Here is a 20129-nt window from a genome sequence, read left to right on the forward strand (position 1 = left end):
TTTCGATAACCAAGTTATCGTCTTCAGAGACTGAAGGTAAACTGTGTAATTGCTAGTGTTGGTGTAGTGGTGATGTAAACAGTGATTTAGTAAGAAAAAATCATCACAATTAAGGGATATTTGCAAAAGTGAGAGAGTTTCAGCCCAATAAGTTAGTTAAAAGTGAAAATTTGATTAGGAAATTCCATCTAAACAAACAGAATAAATTAAATAAAGTCTCGCTAAAAAAACAGATGAAAAAAGTACTTCAACCTCACAATGATATATTGAAACTCACCTCCAAAATATTATAGTCAATTTTCCCGGCAGCATATAAAAGATTTCCAGTAGGTTGTACCGTTCTTATCCTCAAGCTCAAACTGAATTTATCTTCTATGGACTTTTTATTGATGATCCTATATTGAGAGTAGCTTTTTCCGCTAAACGAAATCGGATTCCTGGCAATGTAACAATTATTTTCGTGGCATTTAGAAATGTCCACGTCGCACGACGCCCCAGCGTAACCTTCCGGACATTGACAAGTATATCCAATTTGAGAAGAATCCGGAACGCATAACTTGAAAGTATCGCAAGGTTCTCTCGCGCATTCGTTTACGATTGCGTCGCATTTTTCGCCACCGTATCCTTCTTTGCATAAACATTCGAGTTTCTGGTGATGTTTGGGCGAAACGAAACTCGTAACGTCCGTTGAAATCGGTTCTATTGACTCGGTATCTAAGACAAAATGATCTTGACACGAGCCGTAGATACAATATTTGTTGCTGCACTTGAATCTGAGTATTTCTTCCACTACCAGCTTGGTGCTTTCTTCGAGTTCCTGAAGATTATCGCTGAGAGCTTTTTTTATCGTTTCAGCAGGGAAGAATCCTTCGTCGGGTTTGTATACGGTGAAAAGTACGTCGAGATCTTTGTTACTGTAACGTTTTGTTCTAAGTAGATCTTCGTTATTAGACGGTTGTACGCTGATGATAACAACGTCTTTAAGTCTACAATTCATGGCGTTTCTGATGGCTCGGATGAAACCTTTTCGATGACTTAATATGAAGGTTTCGGGTCTGACATCGCGGAATCTTATACCGACCGCGTTTTCTAACATACTTTCAGATAAAATTTCTATGTTAATTTTTACTATGGCGTGCGTGGAGAATTTCCCATCGGTTACCGTCACGTTTAAACGATAATCCCCGACATCCAATCGAGGTAATGCCGTTAAAGTTCCATCCGTTTTATTTATTCGAAATAGTTCGTGAGTCGGATACGAAATTCCCGCCGTTGGAGATAGAGCAAATGTTAGGGTATCGTATTGATCTTGATCGTTCGCATAAACTTTACCGATCACTCCGCCCGAATATTCATCGAGATAACTGTTAATGTTGATTTCGAGTGGCGTGATTATCGGAGGATACTGCGATTCTTCTATAACTTTTACAACTACCCACGTATCTGAAAACATCGGAGGACTTCCGTTATCGAAAACTCTAATTTGTAATAAGTATGTGTCTCTTATTTTATGATTGAATTTGGTAGCTGTTCTCAAAACACCATCTTGATCTAATCTGAAACTATTGCCTTCATTTCCGCTGCGAAAATCGAATGTGTACGGCACTGTATTGGGAATGGTATCGGCGTCCGTCACTTCGAATTTGATAATTGAATATCCTAGTGGTTTATCTTCCTAAAAATTTAAGAAAAAAAATTTTGTTAAATCCACAAACTGACGAACTTGTTAATTTACATGTCAAGTTATTTGAGAACGGTATAAAATTTATGCAAAGTTTCATTAATGTGCGCAGAAAATACTTAATATCCCAAACAAAGATTTTCAAAAACTTACTTGAACGATAACACTGTAATTGGCTTTAGAAAATATTGGAGGGTTATCATTGGCATCAGATATTTCAATATTTAGTAAAGTTTGTCTTGATAGAACAGGTACGCCGTTGTCTTTGGCTAAAATTTCCAGCACATAACTAGAAACGGTTTCTCTATCTAAATCGGCAACTACAAAAACATATCCAGATCTTTCATCTATTTCGAACTGTCCTTGATTGTTCCCTTTAATTATAGAATATGATACTTCACCATTTGCATTACTGTCCAAGTCCGTGGCTGTAATCTAAAAGACAAGTGATTGTCAGTAATTAACAACTTTACAGCAATAAATTCATATACAAAATTATAGCATCACTCTAGTAATTATTATTGTTGAAAATTTTGTTAATGACGGTGTCGTACGTTAACCAAAATGATGTATGAGAAGTAAAAGAGACACTATTTCCTACAACGATCGTTCACATTCTGTCTAACCTCCATGAAGTAAGCACTGCATCAAAAATTATAAACAAAAAAAAAAATTTGATAAATTAAAAATATATCTCAAATAAATGAATTACCTGTAATATTTTGTCGCCTATTTGAGCATCTTCCCTAATTCTAGCACTGTAAGACGCTTGACTAAAAACAGGCGCGTTGTCATTACAATCGATTATAGTTATGTTTACCGTGGCAACATTGCTCAAAGGTGGAATACCTCCGTCGATAGCTTGAATTGTCAAAAAATAATCCTTCGCTTTTTCGTAATCCAAAATGTCAGCTATAGTTATTACACCGGTTTTATTATGAATAGCAAATTTCTTATGTTCGTTTCCACCGATAATTGAGTAGTAAACTTCCGCGTTAGCACCGATATCTTTCGAGGTTGCCAATACTCTCGCAACTTCCGTTCCGATGCTATCTATTTCGGGTATAGTTGCGAAGTAATATTTCTTTTCGAATTCCGGAGGATTGTCGTTGATATCTTGTACGTTAACTACAAGATATACCGTACTAGATAATTGGGGAGAGCCTTGATCGGTAGCTTGTACAGACAGATTGTACAATGCTTTAATTTCTCTATCTAACGGTTTAGCCAGTGTTACTATACCACTATCTGGTTCTATTCTGTAATGATCGTGGAAAGAATCTAAAAATGAATATTTCACTTTTCTATTCAGTCCTACATCGGCATCGGAAGCGTGGATTTTGGTTACCAACGTCCCAATTTCGACATCTTCCGGTAACGTTATAGAATAATATGGTAATGTGAATAACGGAGCGTTATCGTTTAGATCGGATATTGTTAGTTCTATTTGGGAGGAGCATTCCCACATAGCGTATTCTTTGTCGTGAATATGAGCACTCAACATATATTTCGATTGCTTTTCTCTGTCCAAGTAAGCGACAGTTTTAAGTATACCAGTTTCCTTGTCTAAAGAGAAGGTTTCGGAACCGTTACCGCTTAAAACGTATCGCAATTTCGAATGTTCGGGACCGTCGATATCTGTTGCTAGCACTGTCAAAACGTAAGAGCCTGGGAATATGCCTTCCGATAGTATTTCTCTGTAGCGATGTTTCAGGCAATATGGTGGATTATCTGAAACGAAAATACAATATGTGTGATAACAGTTTAAGCTCTAGTACTATTTTGGTATAAAGGGGTGTCTACTGGATCGGTTACACACTTCAGGAATTCATAGATTATTTTTTGTATTATGAACCACGCACAATTCTAAACCAAAAATAAATTGTTGAATTAACCTCAAAATTAGATGCTAGAAATTAATTGAGCACTGATAACTTTGTCAGCTGAGTTGTAGGTTTCCAAAACATGAAATATGTTGAGTAAATAATGGCCCACTGACCACCTTCCACTGTTTGTTTGCCGGATCGGGGTTATAACCAAACCGGGTCTAAATTAGTTTTTAATCGGCCCTTAAGATATACTGCATACTGGGCCTGCATTGAAAAGTCGTTATTTTAACACTTAAGTCCTTAAGAGTTCCAAAAACATTTATATATTACATACATCACCCCAGAATATTTGATATTTGTGTATCCATATAGTATAAAGACTACCTTACAAGGAAAGGAGAATAATCTAACCAATTGAACAGCCTAGATTATGAGTGTTTTCGTAGTAGGATTGTGGCAAAATTAAACACCAAAGTTTACTAACTCTAATATATTCCGAACTTTCGAATATTTATATATGCATTGTCAGGGAATCAATTAATTGAGAATTGATTATTTCCAGACGATGAATACATAAGTATTAGAAAGCTCGGAATATATAAGAGTTAGTATACTTTCGTGTTTAATTTTGCCACAATCCCACTACGAAAACACTATATATACATTTACATAACTTACCATTAACGTCCCCAATTATAACCTTGATTTTAGTTTTGTCAGTAAACAAACCATCTGTCACCATGACTTCCAAATTATATGAACTGACTTTCTCTCTATCCAAAGCCTTTGCGACGTACAATTCTCCCGATTGTTTAATTTCAAAATTCGAACTACCATCTCCAGAAACGATGTAATATTCTACAGGAGTTGTGAGATCGATGTCGGCGTCTGTAGTTTCCAGAATCATTACAACAGTACCGGGTAAAGCGTCTTCGCTCACCGTAGTATTATAAAAGTTTTCTTTGAACTTCGTAGGACTGTCGTTATAATCTTTGAGTCGTATGAGAACAGTGGTCCGCGCAGAATTTTTAGGAGTACCGTTATCTATTGCGGTAACATAGAATTTGTATTCGGGTTTGAGTTCTTTATCGAGTTTCGCTATAACGCTTATCCAACCGGTATGACTGTCGATGGCGAATAAGTTAGCCGTGTCTCCTATGTCGGGGGAAAAATTATATCGAACTTCTCCGTTGTTCCCTTGGTCTTCATCATGGGCAATTACTGAAATTACGAGAAAAAATCACTTTACTATTAAAGATTAATATGGAATATTAATGGAAATATTCAATTAGAATGATGTGGAGCAAACAAGGGTATTGTTCAGTACTCAATAATACTTTTTATAATAATATATAATAATTTTTGAAACTTTTGTTGACGGCATATCGAATTAAGTAATAATAGAATCCGATAAAAACTTGAAGCCAAGGATAAGAAAAAGAAAATACTTCATTTTGCTATTCATCCGAGATATTTTCGTTTTTCAAATGAAACATGTATATTTCAACCTCAGTGGGGCTCATTAATAAGAAAATTTTAGTTTTTAACCAACCTATTTGAGAAAATAGTGAATGCAAAACTTCTTTATATAAAGGGATAAAAAAATCTATGTCCTTTGATAGAACCAGTGATACCAATTTCATTATTCAAAGAAAATAGACTGCTTCTATTTGAGTTAATGTTTCTTAGATAATTTATTCATTTCACTCCATTTTTGCTTTCAGAATTTCTTAGTAGAAGTAGATGAATTAAAAATGTGTTGGTAAAAAGCCGATAAAAGGGAAGTGACATTTAATTATAATTCCACAACAATATCTACCATCACTGACAATTATTATACAGAACCAGACTTCATAATGCTACAGATAAGCCCAAAGTAAGACTGAATACATTATTTACTACCACTATGTCTATACTCACAATTGTATTCTTTGACCCTTCGAGACGGATATGAATCGACGATCTATGAAAGGCCCAAAAAATCACACTATTATGAGTGCAGTGGTAGTAAACAGTATATATATCACTAGAATTCATCATCCAGAGAGCATAATTCTTACCTCGTAAAACGGATCTTCCTTCTTCGACGTTTTCGGCCAAATTTAAATGATATAAAGAACTTTCGAATTGTGGTGGATGATCGTTTTCATCTTGTACTTGTAATATAATTTCGGCAAGTGCTACTAGTGGTGGACTAGAATCTGTCAATGCTAGAACTCCTATAAAATGAGTACTTTGTGCTTCAAAATTCAGTGGTTTAGATAAATAGATTTGTCCCTGATTGTCTATGTCGAATTGAGGATCTTCCTCAGAATCAGATATAATTTGGAAAGTAACCGATATATTGGAAACCATCTTTAATCTTGTAATAACAGTACCTAGAAAAATTTTATTTAGATCAGCTTCATTTCTTCTACATTTTACCCTCTCTGGAAACCAACATTATTTTTTTTTCAATTAGGCCCAAACCTGACATATTGTCATCCAATTAATTTCTTTGTTCCTGCCAGCTGATATTGAAATTAAATTGACATAGTCTTGAAATGGGCACTAAATATCAATATAATCTCATAACGATAATGAAAGATATAATTTTTACCACGATATGATCAGATGTAAATTTGTTATAGCTGTTTGATTACATTAAACATATCGTTTGTTGGTTTGAACTGAAAGAATATTTTATATTTAATCCTCAAAAATAAATACCTGTGGCAGAATTTTCAGATAGGAAAAATTTCCCGACGTCTCTTTCGAATATTGGCGGATAATCTTTTGGTCCCATGATTAGAACGTTTACTGGAACTTCTGCGTGTTTTTCTGTTCGACCACGATCTGTCGCTCTAACGAAGAATTGAAATGTATTTCCAACTAAAAAAAATGAGACTGTAATTAAGAAACGAATTTGATTTTGGTCCTATGATCACAAATAGATTGGATAACAGACTTTGAGCAAGAAACTGCTGTTTAAGTTTCTCATGTTGTTAAGATTAACATCAATTGAATCTATCTTGATAGTTTAATCACTAATATAATTTCTTTTGTATTTAAATAAACTTATTTAGAAGAGTACAACCTCTTTTAACAATATCAACAATTCCATTTTTAGTTACAATAAGAATGGAGGGTAGAAGTGAATGTATGGAAAAAAAGGTGGCGCTACATTAGCATCAGGGTAAATCTTAGAGGAATTGACAAATATTATTGAGGCCCTAGACAACTTTTGATACTTTTGTACACTTTTGTACAAGAAAACTCATTTTTATAACATCTCTTCGCTTGTATCGCTTTGTTTTATGTGAACTTCAACCCACTTGTTATATTTTAAGTTAATGCAATACTAACAACATGGAAGATCAATACTCACCATAGTTATGGACATTTTTCAATAAATATAATTCTCCAGTGATATGATTGATAGAGAAAATGTTTCCAACTTCTGATTGTTTCTTTTCATATATAGAATACAATAATTCGGCATTGACACCTTCGTCTTCGTCTATAGCTTTGATTTTTGCGAAACTACTACCGGTGGTTAAGTTGGAATGTATGCTAGCTTTGTATTCTTTTAATAAAAATTTTGGAGCGTTGTCGTTTTCGTCGATAACTTTTACTCTGACTGTCATAAAGTCTGATAGCCCCCCACCGTCAGTTGCGGCGACTAATATCTCGTACATCTTATGTTTTTCTCGATCTAATTTAACTTTGGTTGTAATTTTACCAGAATTCTTTTCGATGATAAAAAATTCACTCATCAAAGGGGAGTGAATGCTATAGGTGACGATTCCAAATTCACCCATGTCGCCGTCAGTTGCGTTGACAGTTGTTACAGGATAGCCTGGTAGTCTATTTTCCGGAACCTATGAGAAAAAAAAAAGATTTTTGGTAAATGTTAAAGTTTTGCAATAAATAACTTAAAGCAAGTAAAAAGGTTACAAAAAATTGGAATTAATCATCTTCAGTGTACTGCTGTTAGCTAGCAACTGGGGCCTTATCTATTCTGTCGTAGCTTACAATTAATATTGAGGACCAAGTATGATTCAATCAATGCCAAATTTAGTATCTAGTATAAACATGAACTCATTTGGAGGAATTTTCGTAAACTTGTATATTTTGGGTCTTTGCATTATTAGGAGCAGGTTCGCCCTTTGTAACTGATCGTCCAGAACCTTTTGGTGAACTTTTTCGATGATATGGCCGGTTTTTGGTCGTCCCGAACGTTCGTCTTAGGTCAAACTCATACGTTTATGTTTGAATTCGGCTACCCAAAATTTTACGATCGTAAATTATTCTACCGAGTCTCTGTACAGCTGCTCTTCTATTTAATGAAAGCTCTATATTGCTTATTTCTCAACTTCTTCTCAACCTAACCAAACTTTTCAGACAACTCTCGTAAATATAATAATAGAGCTACTAGAAGCTATTTTCATTAAATTCTAACGTGTAAATAAATTAAAAACATACCTGCACATCTCTTATGATGTCGCTAAATTGAGGCGGATATAAATTGGCTGGTAACAATTCAACTTTTAATCTAGCGAAACTCGTGTAAACTCCATCCGACACCGATATGTTAAGGAGCATGATGTGTTGTGATCCAAAGTTTGCCAAGTTAGTAAGAGTTATTATTCCCGTTTCTGGTTCCATCGAGAAAGTTTGATGATCGTTACCGTTAACTATTGAGTAACGTAAATTATTACGATCCACATCGTCTAGGTCACTTGCTCTAACAACTGTGACGAATTGATCTCGTTTGGCGCTTACTGATAGTCCGCACGAATAAGTCGACTGTTCGAATTTCGGTGGATTGTCGTTCATGTCAAGAACTGAAATATTCAATTTACTATTAGCAGAAATACGTTATTAATCCTAAATTTATCAAAAACAATGAATAATCAACGTATAATTAAATATCGTGAGTCAGATTATGGAAACGGAAAAAATAATTTGATATCATACAAATTAAGCAAAAGAACAGATTGAAATGTTATAATATATCTTATATTTTAAAATAAACCTGCTATTTTGAATTTAGTTTTTGTTTCTTGAACTTGAGGAAATATCTAAGGCTCCATTTAAAATAAAAATGAGATTTGATCAATCTTCGGTTGAAGACACTAATTTACATCGCTATTTTTCATAGTGGACAGTCATGAATCTTCAAGAATATAAGCCTGATATACTTATCGTTACTCACTTAAAACTACCAGAGGCCTATGCCCTTGAAAAAGCCCGTCAGACTCCTAGGCTTCAACCCCTTGGGAGCAAACCCCTGACTGGGCAAACTGTGAGGCTTGCCCATGTGTTTGAACACATATGGGTACTAGGCAGTCCCTAATGACGTGGACATTTTGTCGAATAATCAAGATATTACAGGCAAAATTATTTTTGTATTTTTCAAGTTCATAGTTGTGATCCTTTTTAAACATTTGCCTCCCAACACACCCATTCTGTCGTACCAAAAACTATCAAAGGTCAATGTCATTGAAAAAGCTAATCAGACGCCTAGACTTGCACTTTTTAACGTCAATAGGAAAATTGTACAGCTTCCCCATACGTTTGAATCTCTCTGAATACCCAGACGTGATCCCTCTAACGCTTACTTTGAAAGAAGGATATTTGGTTATTGAATAGTTAAGGTGTTGAAGGCACTAAAAATCTTTTCCATTTTTCATAGTTCTGATACGTGTCTAAAGGCCCGTGTCAATGGAAAATAGAATCAGACACCTAAGCTTGTACCTTTTAACGTTACTAGGAAAGCTGTAAGGTTTTCCCATGTGTTTTAATTTCACATATTAGAGTGCCCTTTAAGGCTTTCAGCTTCAATGAGAAAACTGTAAGGCTTGTCTATGTGAGTACTCAACCAAGACTTGATCATTTTAAGGTTTTGTTTTAAAATAAGATGATTGAGATGTTGAAGGCATTAATTTATTTCACTTTTAAACACAGTGATGGCAGTACCTAATTTCCAGTAGAAGGACTCTATATATACGTAAGGTAACACAGACATGCTCAACTTGTTTTAGATACAAGATGATTAAGACTTACCTTTCAACCACACATGGGCTGTGCTGGAAAGGTTTGGAACGCCCTTATCGGTAGCAACAACTACAAAATGATGTAGACTCGATTCTTCGTGGTCCAAAGACTGTTTTAAATATATAGTTCCGTCGTTTTCGTCAATAAAGAAATATTCGTGATTTTTGTTGTCTTCTTTAAGTATGGAATAAATTATTTGCTTATTGATACCGGTATCGTTATCCAAAGCTGCCACTGTTAAAATAGGCGTTCCAAATTGAGCCGCTTCTGATATGGATATGTTATAGTTTTCTTCAGTAAATTCAGGTGGACAATCATTAACATCTAAAAATAAACAATGAATTAAAAGTTTATAACAAGGTTTGAGGTAAATTCATTCATGGTAAAAAGTTATTTGTAAGTTATTTTGAAAAAATCGAATGAAAATGAAATAGAATCATTTTTTTATTGATTATTGATGATTATTATTAGTTTAACTAATCATTTTTTACGAGGGCTATTCATAAAGTATCTAATGTTTTTCAATTACAAAAGTGAAGTAGAAAAAATATCGATAAGAAGCGAATAAAGTTGGCAGGTTTTAGGGAAGTGTGCAACGTCTCACAATCTTCTCTCTAATAACTTCTTATTCATTATAACTATTCGAATTCACTGGAACAGTTGTTTTACATTCACTTTCCAAACTGGTTTGGGGAAGCCCTCCAATGGATTCCGGGACACAAGAAACTACAGAAAAAGGAAATAGCTGAAAGACTTGCTAAAATAGGATAAAATCTCCATAGGACCTGAACCCTTTTGTGGTGTCTGCTACAGAATAATAGAGACAACAATGGGAAAGAAGATATAATGGGGTGACACCAGTTAGTGGAACAATGTAGAGGTTGAGACAGTCAAATATAACCAAGGAAGATCTGTTAAATGTATCAATGGACACCTGAAGACGCTAGATTCAGCAGAGAGTGCAACGTGCAGATTCTGTTACGTAGAGGACGAAACTTCTATACATATTATTTCGTTTGAGTGTGAGAGACTACGGAACTCCAGAGCATTACAACTGGGAGCCTCTTCGTTTCTAATGTCACAGCAAAAAAAAAGGATATAGTAGATCCTTGGGGTTACAGTAAATGAAATCGTATACATAGTAGTGGGTTGTATCTTTTAAATGAATTTTGAAATTCATAGAGTTAATATTGAAGATAGAGAGTGATACATTAGTTATAGAAAATTATAATAATCGACACAAAAATCTATGTATTAGCTTAACAAATGTTACAAAAGGATGGTATTTATTTCACTTTACTTCAGTACATTAATTTTTAATTGTTTTTTTAGCTAAAATTTCACATAAAATATTAAAACACAGAAATGTAATCACACAATATTGCTTATTCAAATTTATTTTGTTTCAAAACCTATTTCAATTTAGAAATTGTTTCAAAAACCATGGTACGTTAAAAAACAGTTATACGACTAACACATTCAATGTCGGTGGTAGCTCAATGTTAATGCTTCGTACCTTCAAACTGGAAGTCGCGGGTTGGAATCTGGTCTGGAAAAATTTTTTATGTGTAAAGAACTAAATTGAAAATATTTAGTAGTGTTTCACATGATAAACTTTTAAAAACCAATTTTTTGTAGCAAAACAATATAATAGCTAAATGAAGAAAGTATCTGACAGCAGGGATTAATGGATCTATTAATCATTGCCGTGATTAATGGATATTATTAAGATAGACCAAGTAGACTTATAATGGGTACGTTATACAACTTATATAACTTTAAATTTAAGTATTAAAAATCTTACTTACCTAGTAGAATAATTGACACGGGAACTTCCGCATGAACACCAGATACAGAATCAGTAGCTCTTATAATAAGTTCAAAGAGGGCTTGCTGTTCATAATCTAGTTCATCTACCACGGATATTACACCTATTAACATAAATTATTTTTTTATCGAATACATAAATTATTTTACAATTTTATAATGGTTACGAAAAATGAGGCGTTGAACAAAATGTTAGTTTGAAAACATCAAACTGATCAAAACACAATAGTAGTTAAAAAAGAATCAAGAATGTAAATTAAGAGTTTTATTACTACGGTGGTTTGTCAGCTGAAGCAAAAGCAGTGTGTTATACATTGTTTCTCATTCGAATGTGTGCATAAAACAAAAACTTTAACATATAATTTCATCACAACATCCGACACAAACGATTATTATGCTTCTACCTAGTTCAAATGAAAATGCTGCACAAAGTTAATCAAACCCGAATCTACCTTCAAATTGTTCAATTTTTTTCAAGAAAAGCGAAAATCATTTATTGTTGAGTATGGCCTTTTCTCATGTAAAATTGATTCAGCGCTGATGTAAATTTTTAAAAGTGTGAAATTTTTAATCCTCCCTCATTTCTTCCTGCAACGCATCAATAACTTACTTACGTCACCAGCGCCGATCGAATTTCACCGGATAAGCTAAAGCAGCATCAACAATTATGGCATTTTCTCATTAAAAATTGATTATCTTCTACCAAATCGTTTCTTGTTACCATTTTGTCTTATGTAAAAAGTCCCGATTGGAAATAAAACCCGACAGCTCTCAGCATTTAAAAAAAATATTATTTTATGGGATTGAATCCAAATCAGTGACTCGTATTCCATGTCGTAACATAAATTTTGCAATTTACTGCACTCATAATAGCGCTGATATAAATTTTTAAAAGTGTAAAATTTTTACTCCGCCTTCATTTCTTCTTGCAACGCATCAATCGCTTGCTTACGTCACCAGCGCCGATCGACTTTCTTCGAGATTATCTACAGCATCATCAGCACCACGATGTTTTGTTTTAACATCCTATCGCATCGTATTGTTGATATTTATGACGAAATATGGTACTAAAACATCGAGAAGAATGGAGGACAGTTGTTCGGGAGGCCAAGGACCGAAGCGCCATTTGTTAAGAAAACATTTTAATTATTTTCGAAGTCGAATTTGCTCCAAATGGAATGTAATATATTTATTTAAAAATTAACACTTGGTATCTTAAAATTTAGAGGTTCCGTGCACATAAAATCTTGTTTTTTCCCCATAAATATGACATTATATCGATCTGTCTGTTCATCTGGTTCATCTAGCGTATTTTAACAGTCACAAAATCGTTGTGGCAAAATAAGTTTCTAATGCAAGGGAATCTATTTGGAGGAAGTTGTCTGAAGAATCACAAAAAAGCCCCTGTTCCATTTTTATCAACAAATCAACTCTTTGTCGTTAAAATAGCACTTTATCCCGTAGCAAATTGTCTCCTACACAATCGGCGCTGATGACGTAATACATATTTGGAACGTATCTCTGGCGGTATAAAATATATCCAGACTTCTAAACTTTGTAAGTTTGTTAATACTGATCCCATCGACTTGAAATAATAATCATTATTTTGTTAAAATTAAGTTGTATTTATTTTCGTTAAAAAAGAAATTTTTTTTCGAAATTTGTCCCATTGCTTTTAAGTTAATATGGTTGTTGATTTTTGTATCGAATCAATTTATGAGATACATATTTTATTGAGCTCAAAAGCCAGTATGAAAATAAATTACGATAAATATACAAATTCAACAATAAAAACAAATACACAAAAGCAAGCAACAAAAAAAAATGAAAATATGAACAGATTATCTAATCAAGCATAAAATACTAGATCAATAATTGAAGCTAATTTAAAAATCTTGCTTCAACTATAGACCATTTGCGGGAAAACTTTCAACTGTAATGTAATACTCACAAGGGCCAGTGTTAGTATCGGGGGCTGTGAAAACAAATTAATAATATGTCAGTAAGGTTATATTACTGCAAATAACTAAATAAACAGACTTGTATTACTTTGAAAATACCCATTGGAAAAGTCGGAGTACATTTCTATGTTTTCTAACAATTATTCCTCGAATAAAATTAATTACAACTCTAGAGTAGGAATTTTTATACTTAATTATGCAAAAATTATTAGTTTTATTTTCTTTTAGTTATTCAATTCTACATTAAACTATAAGTACATGAGATTTTCATTTAGAAAGCTTTACTTTCTTCATTATCAATTTTTTATCATTAGATTTTTTGTTTTTGCTGTTTCACTAACGTCAAGTCTTTTGAACTAATTTAAAAAAATCCTATCACACCGGTATGCCTATGCGCAGGCACGCGCGATCTCTCTAGCACAATGTGACGTCACATTGGAATCAAAATGTGAATTATAATGTATGCTGTATACCTGTTATAAAGTTTTATATTGAATCCAAAATAGTATTTGATGCAAAGACATGTCGCGGTTTACAAGGAATATAATTTCCTGCCCGTTCCGTGAAATAACAGACTATTTAAAATATGATTAGCAAAATAATTAAATTATTCAATTTAATGATATTGTTTTGGGATATATTATGGTTAAATTTTATTTTTTTCTTAATAACAAATAAAGGGTATCCTATCTAAATATTTCCAACCAGACCGAAACCGTTTTTGTTAATAATTCTACAAGTGAATCGACAACAACATAAATCAAGTATAATTATTGGAAAAAAATAGGAATTGTGTGTGTTATTTTGTGATTTACGACATTCATTTACCATACTTCAAATTAATTTTATCCTCTCGACCACAGGATCCTTTCCACGCCTTCGCCAAGTCTATTTTTTTTTGGAAACCAAAGTATTTATTTCTATATTTATAATAAAAAAATAATTGTAAATTAGGTTAACTCTATAATAGCCACGAAAAAACATCCAAGAAACCAGTGAATACGTAAACTAAAACCTAATATTAAGAACCAAGAAAACATTATGATTCCAGCGTGACGTAATGCGCGAGACGTGTCAAAATTGAGTCGACAATTAAGCATACCGGCGTATGAGGTATCGTGATTAATATTACAGAGTTTTGTCAATATTATCGAAGAATTTTCATGTAGATAACTATAAAATCATAACGGTAGCCAGACGTTTCCAAAGTGTTTTCATCACCATTATATTAATTATGTTTATAACCCATTTAAATTCTATGTATCTAATTATTTTTAAAAGTTAGTTCCTTTATTAGTGCTTGAGTGTTATTTATTTACAGGGTGTTTCTAAAATGATGCGATGAAATTTTTGAGGTAACTGCAATCATAATATAATGATGGGTCTTTTCTATAACAAAATTTTCTCAGTCTCTTTTTATATTCGGTAGGGCAAGGATTGCTAATTTTCCTCTTTTATTATGTAATAGAAGAAGATGACATTGTTTCAGACCGAAATATGCTAAAACAATGTTTAATCAATGCTGAACACAACTTTGCTACAAAATATGGTGTCCGGGAAGATAGCTACCAGGTAAAGGGGAAAAAGGCTTTTATTTGTACACTGTAAATTGTTGCAACTTAATAAAAGAAGAAAATATTATCAATATAATGGATTGAATTCAATAAAACCAGTTTAAAATTTCAGTAACACCGTGGGTATCAAAATGAATATAATATTTATTACATGGTTGTGATTATCCATTTGATTTTATAATATTAGTAGATAGTATCTTCAGTTTGAATATATAGTTTGACTTTGTAAAAGAGAGATTGAGGGATGATTGAGAGTGAAGGACTAGAGTATGTTCACGCCTGGTTGAACAAAATCTGTTCGGAAAGCTAGTCGTGAACAAGTAATTTCTGTAACGATTGCTTGGGAGGTTTTAACAGTTACGTCCTTATCAATTGTTTCAGATTCTAAAGCCTACATCGATTTTTCACGCTAAAGGATTTGTAAACACTTCTCTAAATAGAATATTTTTTGTGCCTCACCGACTAGCATTTCTCAATTTAATAATTTATAGCTATTACGCTTTCCTCATTTGGAAGAAGATGGACGTTTTTTGTGCCTCTCTTCCTTGGTGAAGCCACACCGACTAGCATTTCTCAATTTAATAATTTGGAAGAAGATAAAACAGAGAATATCATTTTTCACAAATATGGTACGTACCCTCACCGGGGAAGTATATCATTGTCGTGAATAAGTAATTTCTGTAACGATTTTTTGAGAGGTTTCAATAGCTACATCCTAATCAGTTATTCCACGTTCTAAAGCCGATCTTTCACGCTAAAGGATTTGTAAACACTTTACGAATCTTAAGCACAGAAGGTGAAAGTACCACGAGACTTTTCTAAATAGAATGTTTGGTGAAGCCACACCTACTAGCACATCTCAATTTAATAGTTTATGGCTATGACTCTTTCCTCAGTTGGAAGAAGATAAAACAGAGAATATCATTTTTCACCAAGATGGTACGTAGCCTTACTGGCGTGAGTTTTTTACCTTTGGGATTTAATGAAGTGTGTATGTGCCTCCACTATCAGCTGACCTCCGGTATAATAAACAGGATTGAAACTTTTGTTACAACAATTGCACTTATCGATGTTTTGGAAAAACTCTACATTGTTTTGATGTTTGTCCAATGACACTTTTAGATTTTGTGTTAAAGAGTTTTTCTTTCATTTGGAGTATCATATATAATGCAATAAATATTATAAAGCATTCAAATCTCGCTATTGATTTTGAAATATCCAGTAGTTCAAAAAATTTGGTCTTAAAAATAAATTCATGGTGTTTTACTACAAACATCACCATCACCTTGTTAATACTTTTCCACAACAATACTCCAATAGTTTAATGATATATTAGAAGTGAATAAAAATCTTATTTTCAATACATCGGCCCTATTGAGTCTTCCAGCTCTCGATCGCCTCTTCCGGAATATCTTTCAAACACGCGGTAAAAGATCTTTTAACGCGTATGACGTTTGGAAAATTGCCTTTTCGTTTCAGGGCCATTTACAAATTCCCAAAGCTCGTAGCTTGTAATAACGTTGTCCAAAAATTTAATATTACGTTTGTAATATTGTCGAGGTTATATTGATACCTATTTGAGTTCAACATCTATTTCTATGACGTCGATCTTTTATCGACCTTTAGTAAAAGGTCTTGTGTCATCGAAATACTGGCCGATTTAACGGGAAATGTTAGTAAATTAATTAATCATAGAAATAGTATCCGTCGAGGTCTTCCCAAAGGAAAACTTTATCACAGCAACAAGGTCACAAAACAATTTTCAGGGATATGCTTGTCTTCACTTTTTGGATGATCACAATATTAATTTCAGGATATACTATGTATACAATACCCTGAATAAACTGTTTACATCAACACTACACCAACACTCACAATTACACAGTTTACCTTCAGTCTCTGAAGACGATAACTTGGTTATCGAAACGCGCGTCAGATAGTGTAGTGAGTGAGTGTTGGTGTAGTGTTGATGTAAGCAATGTATTCAGTATGAATATTGAAATATTGTTGTTGCACATGAAATGTTATATATTAGACTTTTTAATTTTGTAAACCATTCACCACATTTTTCCAGGTTATTAATTGAAATGGTTTTATTCGTCATTTTGGGCTAACTATTACTTTAAAACAGGAAATTTTTGACTTTTTCTTTGCTATTAATAAATTCTAGTTAAAATCGTTCTTTATTTAGATCGGTATGTTTTCTTTAATAAACGTTCGATCCAAATATTGTCAGCATTTCAAAAATGTTCAAAGTCTTGTATAAAAGTCAAAATACCAATGAAATTCCATTAAAATGTTTACGGATTGAAGTAAAACATTATTTTCACATCAAATTCCCATCGATTCGTCGTCGGATTTCCGGAAATTCTCCAAGGAAAACTATTTAAAGCGCTAAAACTAAAACTCACCTGTGTTGAAATCAAGGGCGAATTGCTCCATATCGTTTCCTTTAACAATGCTATAAATCAATTTGCGAGACAGTGGTGATTCGGCTTCGATTGAAATCGACAGTGGAGAATGCAATTCCACATTTTCTGGAATTGACTCGGAGTAAAATTGCTTTTTGAAGACCGGCATAGACCTGTCGATCACTTTGATGTGGACTGTAACATCCGTTCGACATGGCGTTATACCTAAAATAAAAGAATTTTTGGTTTGATTCAATAATAAACAAAAGACCGACAATCATTACAATCAAATATTCCCCATGCTATTCATATCATTCCGAGATAAACCCTTTTATACAGAATAGATCGCAAAAACACATTGATATTTGTTGATATTAATTAGATTATTTAATTGTTGTTCAAATAGCAATTAGTTAGTTGTCGACCTTCTATTCACTTCAAACTGTTTTTGGAAGTTTGAAAAAAATTAAGAAACGCATGTAAAAACATCAATTTTGGACAAGCCTAATTTTGACGGAATAGAATAGAATTTTTTCCTCCATATTAAAAGCCATTTTTTTATCAAATTAAAGCTAAAACAGCCTATTTTGGATGAAAATTAGACAGTTTTTAACGTTTGTAACCGAATTGAACTTGAAAGAACAAAATATAATTATTGGTGACGATGTTCTTAGGAAAACCAACTTAAACTAAAGAAAAGTCAAAAAAACAAATTTTGAACAAACTAAACTCTCAAAAGCAAGTTTCTGAGTGAATTGAAATAACAGAAGCCAATATTTTACCCAAATTAAATTAGAAAAGCCCATTTGCTGTCACATTAACTTTAGAAAATCAATTTTGGACGAAATAAAAATAGGAAAAAACAGTTTTTCACCCAATTGAACTTGGAAAAATCTTAGAAAATTCAATTGTTCGCACAATTGAACTCAGGAAAACCAATTTTAACCAGAATAAGCAAAGCCAATTTTTTGTACATTGAACAAGGAAAATCATGTTTTCACCAAATCAGCATCAGAAAAGCTATTTTTTGATCAAATTAAAGCTAGAAAGTCCTTTTGATGAAATTGAATCCTACAATGCCAATTTTGACCTAATTAAATTGAAATTTTAACAAAATTCAAATCATAAAAGTAAGTTTTTTAGTTCACTAAAATAAGGAGAGCCCATTTTTAACAAACTGAACTTCGAAAATCCTTTTTTGATTAAATTAGCATTGTAAAAACAATTTTGGAGCAAATTAAAGCTAGAGAAGCCCTCTAGGTGAAATTGAAACCTGAAATGCCATTTTGTCCTAATTGAAATGACAATTTTAACTTAGTTCTACTCATGAATCAGGAAAGCCAATTTGTTAACAAATTAAACTTCGAAGAGTCTTCAAAAAACCAAACTATTTGTCAAACAAAAATTATGAAAGCCAATTATCGATCATATAGAAATTAGTAAAAAGAATTAAAATTAAATTTAACAAGTCATTTTTGGACCAAATTAAAGCTATAAATATCCGTTAGAAGCAAAATCAGTTGTGAAAACCTAGTTTTGATTAATTAAAAATTAAAAAAGACAATTTTTCCCAAAATTGAACTTGAAGAAATCCAATATTTACAAAATCGTGAACTTGTAGCTGATTTCACTCTTAAAAGTATATTTCTAACTCAAGTAGAATAAGGTAACACAAAAATAGAATTGAGAGCTTATAATAAACATTTTTGTCCAAATCAAAAGAGTAGAGATGATTTTTGATCAAATTTAACTTAGATAAGCCCATTTTTACGAAATTAAGCTTAGAAAAATCAATTTTGATCAAATCATATCAACAAAAGCAAATTATTGATCTACATAAAATTAGGAAAGAAAATTCTTGACAAGATACATGATAAAAACCATCTATGAATCGAATTATCTTTAAAAAATCACATTTTTAACTGCATACTTACTAAGAAAAGCTCATTATTTACCAAAACAAATACAAAAAACTTAATTTTGACCAAATCAAACTCTTAAAAGCAAATTATTGATCTAAATAAAATTAGAAGAGACATTTCTTGACAATATATATGAGAAAAACCATTTTTAAACCGAATTATAATTAGAAATATCCACTTTTAATTATATACTTGGAAAAACAAATCGAACAGAGAAAGTCAATTTTCATGTAAACTAAAAAAAAACCAATTTTTGCACCAGATAATTTATAAAAACGATTTTTTTAACAAAATAAATCCAAATAACATATTTCAACACAATTGGATTTAATTTTTAACTTAAAAATAACATTTTTTAGCTAATTCGATTCAGAAAAATAAATTAACGTCACATTATCGTAATAATCAGCTCCTAAATTATCATTGTTATATTTTTGATTACGACGGACGTTTTTATTTCAACCTCCGATCGCTCCGTGCAGACGCACTACACACTCCGCCATTGTTGACATTCAGGCGTCAGTCGGCGTTGTGCTACAGCCTCGTAAACATGTCCGCCATTATTGATGCTCCCGTCAAGAGCCAAGGATGCAAATCTGTCGTTTCAAATGACCTGGTTCAACGAGTTGACAGAATGATTAATGAAAACCGCAGATTCACCATCACTGCTCTGTCTATGGAATTTCCAAAAGTTTCAAGGTCTGTTTGTTCTCTATTGTTACTGAACGGTAAGAATACAGAGGGTATTGAAAAGCTTGTCAACAGATATGACAAATGTCTCAATCTCTTCGGTGATTATGCCGTGAACCAATATTTTGGTAATAAAATTATTGTTTTATATGAACTTGTATCTTATTTATAGCCTATCGGAGGTTGAAAAAAAAA

At 32.7% G+C, this 20129-nt stretch overlaps 1 protein-coding gene across 6 annotated transcripts in view; it reads right to left on the reverse strand.

The window, feature by feature from the left end:
- The window catches only part of LOC130449932 (fat-like cadherin-related tumor suppressor homolog), a 424769-nt gene that overhangs the window by 21367 nt on the left and 383273 nt on the right, over positions 1 to 20129 (reverse strand). For 4 of the 6 annotated variants that reach the window (XM_056788034.1, XM_056788036.1, XM_056788032.1 and 1 more), the window contains 12 exons: positions 17323 to 17547; positions 13328 to 13351; positions 11358 to 11480; positions 9559 to 9873; positions 7975 to 8336; positions 6878 to 7370; positions 6220 to 6381; positions 5571 to 5888; positions 4189 to 4731; positions 2394 to 3412; positions 1835 to 2116; positions 278 to 1675 (listed from right to left, as the gene is read on the reverse strand). In XM_056788034.1, the coding sequence (XP_056644012.1) occupies positions 278 to 1675; positions 1835 to 2116; positions 2394 to 3412; positions 4189 to 4731; positions 5571 to 5888; positions 6220 to 6381; positions 6878 to 7370; positions 7975 to 8336; positions 9559 to 9873; positions 11358 to 11480; positions 13328 to 13351; positions 17323 to 17547 (5264 nt within the window). The remainder of the gene's footprint in view (positions 1 to 277; positions 1676 to 1834; positions 2117 to 2393; positions 3413 to 4188; positions 4732 to 5570; positions 5889 to 6219; positions 6382 to 6877; positions 7371 to 7974; positions 8337 to 9558; positions 9874 to 11357; positions 11481 to 13327; positions 13352 to 17322; positions 17548 to 20129) is intronic. The other 2 variants (XM_056788038.1, XM_056788033.1) reach the window with 1 other exon arrangement.

This window comes from Diorhabda sublineata, chromosome 10, assembly GCF_026230105.1.
Source record: "Diorhabda sublineata isolate icDioSubl1.1 chromosome 10, icDioSubl1.1, whole genome shotgun sequence".
In the NCBI taxonomy this organism is placed as follows: Eukaryota; Metazoa; Arthropoda; class Insecta; order Coleoptera; family Chrysomelidae; genus Diorhabda; species Diorhabda sublineata.